The sequence below is a fragment of the Falco rusticolus genome, chromosome 8 (genome assembly GCF_015220075.1).
Source record: "Falco rusticolus isolate bFalRus1 chromosome 8, bFalRus1.pri, whole genome shotgun sequence".
Taxonomy (NCBI): Eukaryota; Metazoa; Chordata; class Aves; order Falconiformes; family Falconidae; genus Falco; species Falco rusticolus.
In genome coordinates, this window is record NC_051194.1 from 11,105,700 (window position 1) to 11,123,906 (window position 18,207).

The 18,207-nt window shown below is 37.9% G+C and overlaps 1 protein-coding gene across 2 annotated transcripts in view; it reads right to left on the minus strand.

The window, feature by feature from the left end:
- Positions 1-18,207, minus strand: part of CPEB4 (cytoplasmic polyadenylation element binding protein 4) — a 45,321-nt gene that overhangs the window by 15,050 nt on the left and 12,064 nt on the right. For both annotated transcript variants that reach the window (XM_037398904.1, XM_037398905.1), the window contains exon 2: positions 17,032-17,113. In XM_037398904.1, coding sequence (XP_037254801.1) covers positions 17,032-17,113 — 82 coding nt within the window. The remainder of the gene's footprint in view (positions 1-17,031; positions 17,114-18,207) is intronic.

Below are 18,207 nucleotides of genomic sequence, written 5' to 3' on the forward strand. Positions count from 1 at the left end.
GCATACTCTTAACACTGAGCTTCATCTGAACTGTAGGAAACGACCTAACACAAGGAAAGCGGAGGACTATTGTGTTAAATTTATTTTTGAAATTAGGTTGCTATAACAGCTTTGCACAACTCGCCGAATCCTTGGTTGAATTCCTACTGGCAAATAAACCTGAAAAACTTAAAAGTCACGGAGAAAGGTCTGGGCCACTAAAACGGCCTTTCAGACCTCCTGCACATAGTGTGCACCAGTCTGGGTTCTCTCACACTAACTTCATACTTTGCTGTAATTGTTCGACAGTTACCCACTGCTTCCTACTTCTCGTTTTCCAAAACAAATCAATTCTACCACTAAAAAATACAACATTTTTCTGTGCTGGCTTCCAGAATCCACTGTCAGAATATGGCCAAACTTTCTAATCAAACTTGCACATTCTTTCTCTTTTAATCTCATTAAAATCTAAAAGCAAGCCAACTGTTTTCAAAACTTGGATTCTCCTGGCAAGTACTATGAGAAACTCTGAGCACATCATGCATTTTATTTTGCTTCCTCATTTAAAACTGAGACTGACAATTAGTTTAAACATTTAAATATTTGTAAACCACAACAAAACAGGAGATGTTTCCTCTTTCAAAATAAAAATTCTATCAATCCAATTTACTTCACAATTATTTAACGTCTGTAAGATCATTTTAATTCTCTGATCTTTTGCTGATAGAGATACTCATAATTAACACCAAGAATACAAAATAACAAAGCCCTAGTCTTCAGACTGCAGCATATTCTCCAGTGTTCACACAGGCGCTGGCTTTACTGGAGAATCGTAAAGGCTGAGGGCCTTTGCAAGTATAATGCTTTCATGGTAATCTTTTATTTAGAAATCCAAGAAGCTCACGTAGTCCTCAAAGCAGAAAGTTTTAAGGAACCTGTCCTTCATGGAAAGCTATCAGCAATCTTACCACATTTCTGACAAGGCTCAGAAGCCTCTGCACATTTTAGAAAACGTTAAGCACTTTCAAAAACAGCTCTGCCTATAAAGCCATAAAAATCTTGCTTGTGGTTTCTAAATTACTAACAAAACCACACAAACTCCTTCACTTGGTACACCCATTCTTGGCAACAAAGCATGCAGCACAGATATGATTCCCACTGCAGATCTGTGACCACAATTTAGGTCAGCAGACTCCTCACTGCTTTGCCACCTGTGTCACTTCAAGGCAATAGGATTTTTCTCCTTTACTAGTAGGGAAAAATCCAAAAAAAACTCAGCCAGCAGCTAGGAAGTATTTCCAGTGCCAAATACTACTGAAGAGGTTTTCAGAATCAAATACTAAGATTGTATTTTCCCCTTCATTTGATTCTTATTTTCTGCATTTGCTTCATCTAACCCACAAAATACCAACACTTGACATTTCAAAACATTTCTCAGGAGCCAGTTTATAAACTGCTCCAGTACAGAACAGATACAAACTTTCCCTGCTCACTGAATTCAGAGCTCATCACACGCCATTAATTTCACACAATGCAATACACAACACAAACTAAAGAATGCTTTTTTGGCAGGCCAGGAGGACAGCTAACTGTGATTTACCAATTCTGTGTCTGGCTTTCGTAATTTCATATTAAGATAAATCTTTGCTACAGGAGTACCCTACCTAAGCTGTAACATAAATGAAGCCTTAAGGTAACTTATCAAGCAGAGAAAAAGATTTAATTCTGATGATCAGGATGCTTGCCTATCCCCTGCTGAGCAATGAGGCAACTACAACGTTGGTTTGAATTCCTCAATCCCGTTTTAACTCTCCCCCTTTCTTCAACATTTCAGATAACTGCATAAAGGGTCTAGGACAGATTTACTAATCTCACAAGACATTTGAGCAAGGATTATATTACAAAACCTAAAAAATACAAAATGTTTATGCAACCAATTCAGCTGCTTATTAATAGCCTATGCAGAGGTATTTTTCTGATAACGTGTCTGAGATTTAAAATGCTATTACCTGCTTCAATTATTTTGTCACCTCAGTCCTTCCTGCAATACTCCTCCCCATATAAGAAATAAAGAAAGCCAATGATCTTTTGCAAAAATCTGCTTTTACTGTCTTTTATTTTAAGGAACTTAATGAATAAGAAACACATTCAAATTTTTGTGTCTTCACTTGAGACACTTAATGGGCCCCTGCCCATCTCTCTCCTTTTTTATTTTTTTAATCAAATTTTTTTGTCTAACATACCTCCAAATAAATGTATTGCGCTTTCTTCTCTCTATAGGATGCACCAAAAAGACTGTTGTGCACAATCACACATGCAATTCTGTATAAAGTACACAGTTCCCAATGACAAAGATATTCTGCTGAAGGGACACGAAAAATGTATGAAGGAATCCTACAGCACTCAAACACCAAAACTCACTCCAAGCTTGTCCTGCAAAAAGTGTGCCCAGGCTGAAACACCTAGTGCTCTTTATTGGTTCTTGCTGCCTTCCAGTCTGCAGGGTGGTAGCAATTTCAGGTGTATTTTCTGCCATTAACTGTGGAATATTTACATGAAGAGGTCAGCTCAGGAGCAGACTGTTGAAAGCAAAGGGACCAGCAAGCAGGAAGATCTCTATCTCTAAGGCCACGTTACAACTAGGCAAATTATACAAGCATCCATAGTTAGTATTAACATCATAAAACCATGGAAAGGACAGAGTAACTGAATGCTCAAAGTTAAATTACATTCGTACCCTCCTTCTCACTACCTTGCTCTAGTTGTTTGACAGCATGCAAAGACTAAGTTAATGTAGTAATACCTGTGCAGTTCTGTACCTAACTCATTCTTTATTCCAAGAGCTCCTCAAGGCAGGGATTCTGTTCTTTACCTTGGCATAGGGGCCAATATAGTAACACACTGCCATCTTGTACTTCACCCATTGCCACGCTCTCATTTCTTTCTTCTCAAAGACCAAACCAGATTAGCTTCATGAAGGAGTTCCAAGGAATTTCAAGTTTCTATGCGGACTAATCACTGAAGCTACCAGATTTAAAGGGGACAAATATTCACACTGACTTTTTACGTAACCTGACTGTGAGAACAAGTGAGACCCAACCACAGCCTTCTACCAGGCATTAGCTCTACCACCAAGACAGCTTCCCACCAACCAACTTCAGGAAAGCTAGGAAACTTACGTCAATTTGCATATACTCTTTCATATTCTACACCACTCATACAGGCTCTAGGAAAAATATCCAAGCTGAACACAACTTTGCTGAAGTGATTCCAATTTCATAAGCTTTCATGAATGAATTAATCATTTTAACCGCTGATTTTTAGGGACAAAAAGTGACAAACAAGAACCTGTGGTACAAGCAAGGGAACCACTACAGGGGATATGAGCTACAACTCTTGCAAATGAAAAGAGTAGAAAGGAAAACAAAGCCTCTATACCATCACCAGCCACTTGTTAAATATTATATAAATGCAGAAAAGTGTAAGAGTTCAGATTTTTAAAAAAAGGGGGAGTGAATAGGTTTTCTCTAAGACTATACTGAAACCTTTCCATATTACTTTAGAAACTTCTAACTGTAGATGGTCATAGGTGGCCAGTTTCTTATGCTGGAAGGAAAGTATGATCAATACACAAACAAAAGAGTTTCAAGCTTTCACTGAAACTATTTATGCTGCTAGTCATTTTTCTTCTCCTAAAGAGAAGATAGGGAGGTAATCTGGTGCTGGTCTGTCTTTTGTTTAACTTGGGACTTGCCAAATTTCACAGGATTAATTCTAAATGTGAACTAGGTATCTTTGAATCTAATATAGAAAATACTTAGGGTTTCATATGTTTTATTTTTAAATTATAGAAAAATATTTGAAGTACAATCTAGTTTTACCATTCCAACAGCAAAGCCTTATTCTGAAATTATTCTACAGCGAACTATATTTTGTAATTGTAGCCAGATTGACAATGCTGTGCACAAGGCCATTAAAATATGAACTATTGTATTTTATTACCTTTTTACTCCTACTACTCCCTGAGGGCAGGTAGGGTTGATTATACCTCAAGAGTTAGATTTTATCATCACTTCATGTTTCACAACACATTTCATATGCAATACATGGACCAGATGTTTCTACCACAGGTAACAGTACATTTCACCAAAAGTTCTGTAAGGTCACCTCAAGCCCTATTTCACTAGTGAAGAATGTAATTGTATCCTTAACCAAACCAAAAGCAGAAAAATGAAAACTATAAAAAATATCTATATTTAACCTACCTTTGGTTAACTTATCTCTATATATGAAGGAGCAATTCAGAGACCAAGACAGGTATTTTCAGAGGTATATATACTTTCTCAAATTAGAACATTAAAACTGTACCTACCTATATGTATTACACAGAAAGGTATTTTTTCCTATTTAAAAGAGCCTTATAACTGAAGTCTTAGATTACATTTTCAATAGGGAAGCAGATAGTGTTATGAAGTGTTGCATGGCAGGCAAAAAAAGTCCTGGGTTTTATACATTCCTTGATTTTTGTTCTAAAATATCAAGGACAAAATACTTAGGCTACAGTTCCATGATTGTTAACGCAAGACATGCACGTGTGCAAAAATTTGCCCAGTTCAAGCACATAACCTCATTTTTGTCAAATTACCCTGACCAAATGATACATTGACTGTGGAACAGGCGCCAATGCATGGAAAGAGCGGCTCAGACACGTGATACCTGATCCAGGATAAATTCTGTCAATATAGAACAAATTAATCAAAATTTTAACAAATCTACACTGACAGTGAACTTACTGCGTGACAAAACTTTGTGTCTTACACTCACAGCCATCTTTACAGTATTGTCAAATGTAATCCCCATTTTAAAAATTGTTTTCAAAAATAAGCTACTAAAAAGGGATATGAGAGATGCCCTTTTTTGTGGATTTCAAACACTGACTTCAAAGAGCGAATAATATTCAAAGAGTATTTTCTTTTTCTAAGACAATCTCACAAAAATTAAATACCTGTATATAAACACATCTGGAGAATATCTATGTGTCACACTTAGCAACGTCAAAGTCGGCATGAAACCACAACAGTAGACTACATTTGGCCACACAGTAAAATCAAGGATTAACACCTTTGGAAGTACTGATTCTGCAAAAATAAATTGGCAGAGATGCCACAGCATTTTTTCTAAAGCCAGATGCCTGAAGACAAGTATTTACCCATTCCTTCTATCAAGAACGCTAACAAGATTAAGTTTCTGGTGTTCTGTAGCATTTCAGTACAGGTCTGACTAGACTCATTTTAAATTCCAGGTCACTGTCACAGAACACAACCAACATACACAAAGCAAACAGGTTTCTTCCCTTCTAAAACACTAAAGAGAATCTACCTATAAAAACCTTCCATCGCTGGCGCTTCTGATGGTAACACTGTTTTACCTATTATGCTGAATTAATTAATTAAATTCACATGTTAAAAAGGTAGAACCTGACTACGATATAAAGCAGATTATCAGCATAATAATTTACAATAGTTTTATTGTTGACAACTTTACACAGCAAAAAACCAGGGGGAGGAGGGGGAGAAAAGCTGAGAAACAGTGAAAATGAAAGCTACGATTTCCAAGGCTTGTGAAATGAACTTCAAGTTTTTAGACTTTAATCTGCCTAAAGCAAAACTGTCTCGCTGAAGAGATTGTGCAGTTATATTAAGAAAAGAATAATCTTGGGAGAAAAAAATCCCATTAATGTCTCTCATTCCCATTCACTGCACAAACCCAGCTGCAGTGGCACTCAAGAGGCACTGCCACTGCGCGACCCAGGGTGGAAAGGCACAGGTGCTTCCAGCTCAGCACTGTTCAAGTCCACCTCCCTGAGAGGCCCAAGGTAAGTCCTAGATGGGGCAACTGAGACAAGAAGTCCTAGACGTGCTTCCAGCATGCTATTCAAGCACAAGTCTGAAGGTGAAATGGGGGGGGGGGGGGGGGGGGGGGGAAGGAGGGAGGTTAACTATGAAAACACTGTGGTTCGGTATGTGTGAGAGCTTTCAAAACCACCATTATTATTCCTTTACTGCTGATGCTCTGGGTAGCCTGTTCGGTATGTGTGAGAGCTTTCAAAACCACCATTATTACTCCTTTACTGCTGATGCTCTGGGTAGCCTGCCATACCTAACAGTGCCACACAGACTGAACCTCAAGAAGATGATCTTTCATACATTTCAACAACCACTTAACTACTCATGAAAGGTGACAAAAGTCAGCCTCACTCCTCTCAAAAACACAGAAGCTTCAAAGCTAACTTTGAAGTTTTCTTCACCGTCAAACAGAAGAATACAGAGCTATCTTCTCCTAAACAAACCTGCTATAAATCCAAAATGTGACTACAGCTTCGTCTACAAGGTATCAATACTTTTTCTGTAATTCCAATTACTTTACACTGGGTTACTGCAAATCAATTTAAGTGGACCCCTTAAGTATCATACATATTTGAATATAACACTTCTCTCTCCTTCACGAACCCCCACCAGGGTCAGAAATAACAAACCAAAAGCAGAGAAACAAATCATGGAGCACAAACCTCTGCTGGAGACTGGATGTTAACTGGAATTACACTGAACTTCATTTTATATTAATATATGACTTCTGGAGGATAGACAAACAGTTATAAAAACATCCAATTTTTTCCTTAATACATCTTCCAGTTTATGGTATGAAATAATTGGCAGCATTTATCTTTTGAACACTTGAACTATTACTATATTATCTTTAAAAATAAGAAACAAAAGGCAGTTTGCAACTGGGAGAAGAAAAAGCATCACATAGCTTTGCCAGCAAAGAGCAAATCAGGTTATCAGCCATAGAACTACTTCAAATGTGGTAACTTCAGTAAATTCCAAAACACTTACTAACAATGGACTTTCTGACAGAAGGAAAGAATGGGATGTCATATAAAATAAAATCTAACTAGAAATTTTTAGCATAAGTGACAAGAACAAATTATTGAACCCACTATAGAATTTATTGAACAACTTCTGAAAACACATGGAAAAGGTACAAAAACTTCACAAACCACCTATTCACAGTCATGGTTCATATGCACTGTGCTCCGGGATTCTTTATATGTAGCACTTTGCCTCAAGAGATGCTGGGATTTGCCTATAGAATCACACCTATACCATGAATTCTGCCCAGCTTTGATGAATAACCTGAAATGTAATTCCTGCATGTGACTTGCAAGAGCTGCATTTACACTGCCACATACTTAACACACTGTGAGATTTAAAACTAGAGTTCCTTAAGAACAGTAACAGGTTTAAAGCTACTTATTTTTGTCTGTGGAAGGAATGATCACAAGACAGCCTGCAATGCAGCATGAGGGTTTTGTTCCCTTTTTAAGCATCCTCTTACTTCACTCCCAAGCAATAAGGAAACAGTAACACAAGCAAGTCAACATGCAGCACGCTCACGTCTCTGAGGCATAATGTTTTCCCATTTTTAATTTTTACAGTAAACAGCAGAGATAAGGCACTAATTTTTCCAGTAATATACCTGAAAAATCTGTACTATACACTTGTCACATCCAATCCAAATGGGAAGAGAAACTGAAAACTGTACTTTAAAAGAATCAGTACTTCATTTCCTCTGTGTAGATTCAAAATACAGGACCCGGCACCACACTATTTATTCTAACAATTTAAAATGACACATGAACAACAAAGACGTTCTTTAGAATGCCTTCAGAAAGCTATTCCTATCTCCCTCATCATTTGTGTGCTAACATTAATGACAATATGAAGATTTCAGTGTCACACTACTATAAATTACTGGGAATTTATTAATGGATTATAAATTGTTTTATATATTTGATTTTATCTATCACAAATATCCCCACATTCCATACACAAAATTTATCCTTTTCTTGTACCTACCCAATCTGACTGCTGAGCTGGGATTCTTGTTAATAAGATTTCTAAGTAAAGCTGAAGGAGCACCACTCCCTGCACCTCTAAAGACACTCGATATCTGCATATCTACAGACAGCAGGTGACTGCTCCACTCACCTTAAATCCAACTATTAACATTATAGTGAAGTAAAAAAAACCCACCACCCAACCAAAAACCTAGCATCACAGCTATCCATCTGCATTACACCAAATAGTACATTAAGCCAATATGGATAAATCTACTGTAAGATGTATTTTAAGATTTGCCTCATCAATAGTTCTTATCATTCTACCTAATGCTGAATTAAAATAAGTAGATACTGAATACACAAGTTCTATATGTGTCACCATGCTTTCTCGAAATACCTTAACTAACTGATGCAAAAATCAGATCTCAGGCTGCTGCATAGTTACTCTTGGATATATGCAAAGACTGTTTCTGTTACGTTTCTGTTATGAGTTTCCTACGAGCTTGTTCCCCTTTACACGTACACCTCATCTGTCACCTACTTATCTTCCCTCAAAACTCATCTCCATCTCATTATACCTCCCATTTCTTCTTTATCTTCAGGTTTAAGAATAAAGCACTTCAGGCTTTTTCTTTCTACTCCTTTCCTGCCATTTCTAGCCTGATAAACATGATGGTAGAGTATGCAAAGCGTGGCTAACATCACCAAACAAAATTAACAAAGTGAGCAAAAGACAAAAGACAGGTAGTTTCAGCAGTTTGGGAGGGAAGGCAGGCAAGCCCTCTGTCTTCTAAAATAAGGCACAGACACTACTCACGGAATACAGCTCCAAATTAAAGGCTGCTTTGAAGATGATCCAGAATGGTCAGAGATTATCAAAGCAAGAATTCAGAAAAGGAAAAAAAGAAAAAGAAAAAAACCACCAACACCCCCTAAAAAAACCCATTTGGTGGATAGTGACATTAAACAAAGCAGAAGATTAAACACATTTCTAAAAAAAAAAAAAAAGGATGGAATTAATTTAACAAAGATAAACTTAAAAAAAAGAAAGCATGAAAACCTTAGAAAGGTTTTAATCAGATTAGCAAGGCTGCTGTCATGGAATTCAGCACAATTTTGTTGGCTGTAACACTTCTGAGGATCAAATCACTAATCTAGCCATGAAAATTTTTAGCAGTATTTCAATGTTTTTTAAAAACATTTTTTGTGTTTTAAAAATCTAACTGCCATGTCATTTGCAGCACATACATTCCTAGGAAATATCTTGTCTAAGGACTAGGAGAGGCATTTAATTTTCCATACAGACTCTGGAGATGGGAGGGCATAGCAAGAGGCCTGCCTATGAGAAATGTTTCAAGACTGGACAAAAAAAAAAGTTGGTCTCATGCTCCAATGAAGTTAACAAGAATCCTAACACTGATTTCAAAGCTGGACCAGTATCAGAAAACCCTGGGATATTTGTACTGCTCTGTGGTGGTAAGGGAAGGAATTTCCTGGCCTCAAAGGGTGGTTAACATTAATGCCATCTAGCTTATTGCTCAATGGCTCCAGTTTAGACAGACAGCATAAATCAAGGTGTTGCTCTTCCTCAGCTGAATTAATACCCTGCCTCAAAATCCTTCAGTAGTGAAGTCTAAACATCTAGTTGTTTGACATCAGCATTATCAAGGCCTGTACTTCTATAAAAACACAGGTATTACCAAGAAAGTTTAATCCACTCAGTAATTCTTGTGTAAAAGCAGTACCAGCATAGGTAACCAACAGCATCAGCTTCCTTATTTTATTCCAATACTATATTTAACATAATATATATTTAACATAAGTCAAACTCGAGCTCTGAATGCAGTTCCAAAGGCCCATAAATGTCAACACTTTGAAAAATTCCCCAAACTCTAAGCAGCACCATAACCTACAAACTACTTCCTACACACTTGAAATTAAAAATATCAGTAAATCCAAGCGAATTAACTTAATGCCAAGAGTAATTCACCTCTTCCAACTAATGTTTTCATTCATTGAAAACAAATACTAAATGTAGTGCTACATTTCAGTATAATTTGGATTCAGCTATAATTTCCCACATTATTCCAGATGATTGCAAAAATGTTTACTGTATCATCTTAAATGTTGCACCCCTGTCTTAGGATTTTTGCAGTTTTCAGCATAAGAGAATTTGCAGCAAATAGTAAAATGAACAGCAGTAACTTAAACTACTGCTTTATTTTTTAAATCATATGCATCAATGTACATGGATACAAATGGATTAAATTATTTATTAGGTAACACATTATCTTTTCTGAGATAGTATAAATGGGTCTTGACTTTTCACAGTTGGTAACAGAAAATTAAGGTGCCAAAGTCAAGGAATAATCAGGGGGAAAAAAAAATCTCATAGTCTTTAAATTACACTCTACCTTTGCCCCAGGGCAGTCTGTGTTCCAGTCCACATGTCTTCCAAAGAACAGGCAAATTCTCGTTTAATTTACGCTTGCCTAAATGCTGCCAATCCCAGACTGCTACAAATTAAACCCCTTTTTTTAAACTGAACCCATTTTCATACGTCATACAGTGCCACAAAACTAGGCAATCATTCGCTAACAGCAATTAGTCTATTTTCAAGACTTTAACTGTCAAACCCACCCTGTGTACACCCATGTTCCCTCTCCTGCTACACAAGCAACCCACCCCCAGCGCACTCCCACTGCTGACGGGCCTGTGGGTTTTGCAGGTGAGGAATCGCAAGCCTGAATTATGCGGGGGGGGGGGGGGGGAGAAGAGAAGAAAGGGGGGCCCGCCTGTGACTTTAAGAGTACAGCCATATTAAAAAGCCTCCATTGTTTAATACTGTTAGGTATTAATGGTGTTAAGACAAACTGAGAAGAGCATGCAGACTTCAGCACGCCTTCAGGAAGCACAACACAAACAGTGACCTTTAAAGCAGAGCACGATCCAAAGTTTCTGGAACCTGCACCTGAAGGTAATACTCTGCAGGATTTTCCTCTCCCCCCTCCCAACTACAACAGAAGTCGTGTCAACTTGCATCAGCTTGCAAATACAGCAGAGGTACGGCTACAAGGACGAAGCAAGGCATGCGGCCGCCCATCGCTGGGCACAGCCCTAAAACGAGCAACCGCGCTAGGAAAGCGAAGATACCTCGGAGTGCGAGCTCCTCGTGTGCCGGCGCTGCGGGCCCCGGGACGGGCACCCCGGCGCTGCGGGCCCCGGGACTCGCAGCCGCCGCCGCTCCGCCGCCGCTCCGCCGCGGCCCGGGGCACCCAGCCCAGCCTCCGGGATAGTCCACGCAGGCAACAACGGCAGGGGGGTTTCTAGCCCCCCTCCTTTCCGAGGGCCCCCTCTAAAGCAGAGAGCGGCCGTGCGGAGCGGGGGGCTGGCTTTGACCACGCAGTGTTTTCAGCTGTGTTTCGCTGGGCTGCCACTGCAAAACGTTTCTCTTGGCCCGGCCCGCGGTGCCAGCGGCGCTCACCTCCGCGCGGGAGCCTGTGGTAGTGCCAGGTGAGACCCGGCAGCCACCGCAGGGGCCGCCTGCCAAACGCGTCCCCCCCGGCGCGGGGGCTTCAGCTGGGGCTTCTCCCTGCCTAGCCTCGTGGTTTTTTGCAAGTTTGAGGCATGATTTTTTTCCTCCCAAATCAAATTTTGTCTTTTAATCCCAATCAAATTAAGCATCTCTCGCAAAGAAGCGTTTAATTTAAGCCACAAACCCGAATGTCAATTTCAATCGGAAAGCTGGAAGTTTATTAGAAAACAGCCAATGAATGTAAAATCATACATTATGTATGGTTGTGCTTACTTTATGTAAAGGTAGAATCCAGTCTATGGTCTGATTCAGTATTTATTAATAGCTGATTTCTGTTCATCCTTGTTGCCCAGGTGATTTCATTTTCATACTAGATGGCTGGCTGTTCCTAAACAAAGGCTCTGGTAAACCCCAAATACTGGAGAGCTGGGGATATATCAACACACTTCAATTGCTAAGAGGGGAACTGGGGGGTAAAAGAAGCACACCAAAAGACTAAAAAATGATAATATGGAATATTGCCCCAACATTTTGATTATTAGCTGCATTTGGAAAGAAAGCATGCCCTTACTTGTTAGTAGCAGTTCTAATACTCCTACTCTGACCAACTGAAAATAGTGGCTTGCAGCAGGAATGGAAGCTGCTCTCATACAAAATTCACACGGACTGTGCTTCCCCGTCACAGCTCTGCCAGCACAGGCTGTGGTTTACTGCTATTAGACCTGGTTCAGGCTTATTTTGAGATAGTAAAACAATTGGGTTTCCTCTTAATTAACGTGCACTCAAGTCTGCAAATCCCATTAGCCTTTCCTGGTGACTGCATAGGAGGTAAAATTCAAGAAGATCCCAAGTAGGAAATATTCACCACAGTAATTCATTGACAGTTTCCAAAGACAATTAACGGCAAACTTTAATTGTCCACAAAAAATTGTCTACAGGCTGGTGCAGTAGGAATGAAAGGTTTCATGCATTTTATCCTTAGTTGGATACATTAAAAAGTTGCAAATGAGTAAGCCTTAGATCAGATTGTTCTGAAACAATGCACACAAATGACATCAACCACTGATACTGGTCTCACAAGCCTGAGGCGCAGTTCCCCTGTGAAAGCTTGCTCACGTAAAGGAGGCAGCAGAGGCGTGAATATGACTGCAGCATCGGTACAGATGTACATCTGCCAGAGGCCTTTGCCTTTCAGAACTCAATAACTAGATCATTTAACTCTGCCCATAGACCAAGAGTAGGGAAGAGAGGTTGATCTTAGCCATCAACCTCAAGCATTCCTCATTGCTATGAAAACAAAGATGGTTTTAAAATTTTAAAACTTCAAAATCTATTATTTTACATTAAAATAGCTCAGATTTTGTCCTGCGCATATATAAAGGAGCACTTCCTTAAAAAAAGAATTGTAGCCTTTGTTATCTAGCCCTTGGCAAAAATTGGGACTGATTCTCACCAGATTCTCATTAATTTCTGGATGGTATTGGAAACCAAATTGCCTATTCTACTAAATTACTACGAACACATTGCATAATCCATACAGCTAGAAACAACTAGTTCAGTTTCTTATCTGATATTCAGAAAATGCTGTCAACTCTTTTGATCCCTTTCTTCAAAGAACATTTTATAAGGTTTACATACTTCCTTCACTTCTGAAATAGTTTTTCAGATCAATATTAAGAGGCTGATGATTGCTTTAAAAATAGGTATAACCACGTTCTTGCAGAAATCCTGAATGGTGCCAGTTCTCATCATTCTGGCTTTCTATAACTAAACATTAGAGCTGCTGTTTGACTCTCTCATAGGGTCTGTATGTATACTCTGACTTTACAATACTTCTAAAATCTTCCTTTTTGCACTTAAGTATGTTTAGTTTTTAGGGACTATTTCACACTTAACAGCAGTCATGCAGATACTGAGCTATTCACACCCAAATCTTACAGGAGTCCTTTGCAGTGCTAGAAGCAGATACACTGGCCTGCTTCTTTAATCCATTTCACCTTGCATAATTTCCAGGCAATAATCTTATATTCTGAACTGAGCCATAGGATATTTCAGTAATGAAACAATCTGTGGTTATAAAGTATTCAAAGACGTTTTGGTGTCACTTAACAAGGAAATATTTAGTCAATCTACTACTATTACAGTAATGCTCAAATTGCCATCTGGAAGACTCGGATTCAAAAATCAGTCTCTGGATCCCAGGCTCAGCTCACGAAGGCCGAATACATTGTAAAGAAGATGCAATTAGTCTCCAGGGAAAGGCTTCTGCAGGCTGTCATTGGCTCTGCAGCATGCAGCACACTCACTCATGTGGATAAAAATAACATATTGAAATGGCAGCTGCTCAGTAAAGGAAGAGGATTTGAGCAGGGATAAAAATATACCTTTAAAAGAGGAAAGAAAAAGGTAAAATGCCTATCAAAAGCATTAAACGGTAATACTGAATGTACTGAATCAATGACACTTAAGAGTCACCTTTGAACCTTAAGCAGGAAACACTATTTATTTCATGCAAGACAACCCAGGAACATAATCAGTGACCTAAACAAATCCAAGGCTAGCATAGCCTAATCACCTCAGTCAAGAACACACACTGTGAATGGATTTTGTTAAATTTTGAAGAATTCCTACTTACAATTTTATTACAGGGCACCAAACCTGCTGTTCTGAACATACCATGTGAAGACAGAAATTATTTCCAACAGACAGCAGGTTCTAAACCGTGACTGGTATTTATTACCGTGTTCATAGCCTAAGTTGTTTTGAAGGTATATTTTAACATCGTACCTTTTTCTCTTGAAGTCCATTACAATATGAAAGGGGTGGTGTTAGTGTTACACACTGAATTCATGTTGAGTCAGTATTAAAGCTTCTTGAAGACTCACAAGACAGCAGTGAGACCTATTAGATCATCTAAATTATTTCCATGCCATTCTGAGATTACTCTCTACAGTATGTTTTATTAGTGTCTTGCCCAGGCTATTTTTAAAGTCTCAAACCTAGAAGCTTTTCCTTTCTGAGAGTATCCAACTTTAGTTTAAAATCACTGTACGCGCTGATTAACCCATTTAAAATGCAAACCAAAAAAATTCTTATGGACCTGCTTATTTAACTGCAAGTCTTTGAAACGGCAAGCAAGATTTGAACTGGCAACCATAGTTTGTCATATTTTAAGATTTCTAGATGCAATGTTTTTAAAGATTGCCTTCAATCAGTTTAAAGATGAGGCAAGAAGACAGTGAAAACAGGAGAGATACAGAATCTGTTAAGACATAATCATACACTAACTGATATGGATGGAAATAAAACACAGAAGGCTTGTGATCACATGAGCCCTTCTTCACACTCCACTTGAACTATGTTCTGTACCAGCAAGTTACAGTTTTTTCCAGCTGTATCAGTTGGTTTAACTAAAGGTATTTCCTCTCCTTACAAATCCCGCCCTGCTTTATGGATGATCACTGCAGCATTACCATGACACAGTAGATGCTAGTTTGAATAAAGTTCCATTCTTAAGTATATTACAGCAACTAAGTTACTGTATGCTATGCCAGATAAGCTGCAGTCCAATTCAGTGTCCTGCATATTTCCCTATAAGCAAACGTAATGTTTTTGTGGAGGAAATTGTTGAAAAATGAGACTTTGCTGCAAAGTATTTCACATAGGCTCACTTGAATTTTTCACCTGTTTTGAAGCTTTTCCTTTATAGTTTTATAACTATTAACCATGAAACAGAACAATTTATAAAGAACAAATAATTCCCTGAGCAATACATGACTGATAATTACTGTGCTTTGATCAGTATGAAACAGCACACACAAAACTTTAGACAAACTATAGCTGACTCTGCACAGGAGATTAACAATCAAGCTCAAGCAGGAATTAACACGTATCAGAACTATACTTATTCTTTGCTGACACACATATTCCATCATTCTTAAAACATGGCAAGCGCGCAAGAATTTTTTTCAATTGAAAAAAAAAATTCAAAACATTTAAACAAAAAATCATAGTACTGTACAGAACTACCCTTGTGTAGTTGCTGAATATAAATACATATGAACCTGAGTTTGTTAAATTTAAAGAGAAATTTTGTTTGTTCTACAGCCATGTTCCCTTGGGTTGTTATCTTGCCAGATTTCAGTGGCTAAAACCTGGGCTGGGCCTGCCTGACAGTCGAACAGAAGGTCTCAGGGCAAATCTCACATGCTGCAGTCAAGGAAGGGGACCTGATTCTTGCTTTAGTATACAATGCTGGGGGCATAGGATGCTGCCAGACAGCATATAAACCCAATTAAACTATTACTACTTGTCATTAATAAAAGCCTGGTCGCCGCTACATAAGGAGAGAATGTATTTTGGTTTTTTAATTCATTTGGCATTACTTTGAGCTACATCAAGCTCTCCTTGTCATTTCAATAGAAAAGTGTATTTTTTTTGGTGTTTCTCATCACCCTGACTGCTGCATAGTACTGGGGATGTAAAATGCAAGCTGCATTTCAGACCACAGTGAATGCAACAAATGCAAGTTATTGCCAGTTTATCAAAGGTCGGTCTTCTGAGCAAGAATCACTACTAAAACAAGTCAGATTTCATTAACACTGCATGCCTTGGTATCAAGAAATTTACTTTCAGAAACCACAAGTTATTGCCAGTGTATCAAAGGTTGGTCTTCTGAGCAAGAATCACTATTAAAACAAGCCAGATTTCATTAACACAACAAGCGCTGATAGCGAAAGAAATGTACTTTCAGAAACCACAAGTGCAGATTTGGGTTTTTAGTGGTCTTATGACTGATAACAAAACTAAATGTTTAGATAATGAGCATAAGTAAGTTTGACTACTTTTACTTATACAAGCAACCATTGAACCGAAATAGATACTCATTATACAGAAGAATAAGAAACTAGACTTCTGAATTGTATACCATAAGCAGTTTCTATTCAGGTTTAGATAAAATATGTAGACAATGTTTTGAATACTTTGTAAGTTGAAGTATTTTCAAAGTAAGATTACCTTTGCTAAAAAAAAAAGAAAAAAAAAGAAAGAAAAAAAGGTAAATCCCAACTGCAAGTCAGTTCAATCTCCCTTTTCCTCTCTCAATGGTACAAAGAATTCTGCAATTCAAGGCAGCACCAAAAAGAGAGGTAAAAGAACTAAAAAAAATCATGATGAACTATTCAGTGTTCTTCTCAAGATGACACAGATAAACCTCATTCTTCCCCAAGACAGAAAGAACTATGACTTCAGCAGGAAAACACTACTAAGAAAAAAGTTACGTCTCACTGAGCTGCACAAGATTCCTGAAGTTGATCATTTTTACAGCCTGTACACATCATATCTATTAAAAAAAACCACTGGCAGCTTAAACAAAAGATCAGCTTATGTTTGTGTTTTGCATTGTTTTGTATAAAGACAAAACACACTCAAGTGCTCAGGTGTGGCAATAGCTTCATCGAGAGACAGCTGAAAAGGAGGCCTACCGGAGCTGACTCACATGCATTAGGTGCACTATGTAACTTTACTTTTCCTAACCAAAACTTAAGTTTTTTATTCTAAGTAAGCACAACTTCCCAATTATTTACTGCAGTAAATAGTCTCTTTCTAAATTTACCTTTCAGTGAATCATTTTCAGCTCTCATTATGTCAATTAGGGAGTTCTCCAGTGAATGCATGTCAAAAGTCCTTGTGCGATCCTGCAAGCAAATAAATTAAAAAAAGCACTAGTTTAGGCAACACAGAGTGTTAAACAAGACCATCTGAAACATAAAAACTTCAGTTTTGTTCTACATTACCACAGCAGAATTAAGCAAGAATACATACACCACTAAAGTCAGTCTGATATAGGAATATTAAAAATCAGAATATTCTTAAATATTAATCTGATCTACAGCTCTCATAACCAATCATTTAAGAACCCAAATTCAATATTTAGTCTGTACTCCTTGCTATACAGTTAAACTTTGTTTAAAATTATTTCACAGCTAGGAAGTAAGCATCACATCCTGGGAGACAGAATTGCAAGGAGAAATCACGAAATAGGTATTTCAGCCCAAATTTAAGAAGATCTAAATTCCAGAAACACACAGAATTTCCTTCACCTAACCACTACCTCAACTACTGAAATAATCAAGTTCTGCACAGTCAGTTCAAATTCTGCATAATTGTAAAGCATTCAATACAAGCAGTAGTGGTCCAAACACTCTGGTTTACTAGGTGACAACTTTGCTCTGATTTTTAATTCCCTGAATTCAAAAGTTTGGTATTCCAAGCATTACTAAAATTGAAGGATGACTCAATATCTGGGAGGCAAGACGTCTCATGTACCTTATTGTTTCATTATCTCAAGCCATTTGAAGTATACTTACCAAATATTTCTCCTTCATATTAACCAAAGGCATCATTTAACACACATATGGTTCAGATCTTCCCAACTAAAACAATCAATTCCACATCTTACAGATCTGACATTACAGTAGTATAAGGCAACATAAATACCCTGGCACTACATTAATCAGCAAATTCAGAGTAACTTCAATTATATAAAAACTGAAATCTTTACAGTATCATAAAAGGTCACTAACAGAGGCAAAAAATCACTCATGTTCCCAAAACTATTCACCTATCCATGTTATCTATGTATTTATACATTTGGACATTTGTAGAAACACTTGGATAGATTTTTATAGAATTATAGTAATCCACCTTGAATTTAATTATTCTGTGTCCAAGAACTCTAACATCAGTTCTAAGGATTTTATTTTATTCCTGTTCTAAGACATTCACCTCT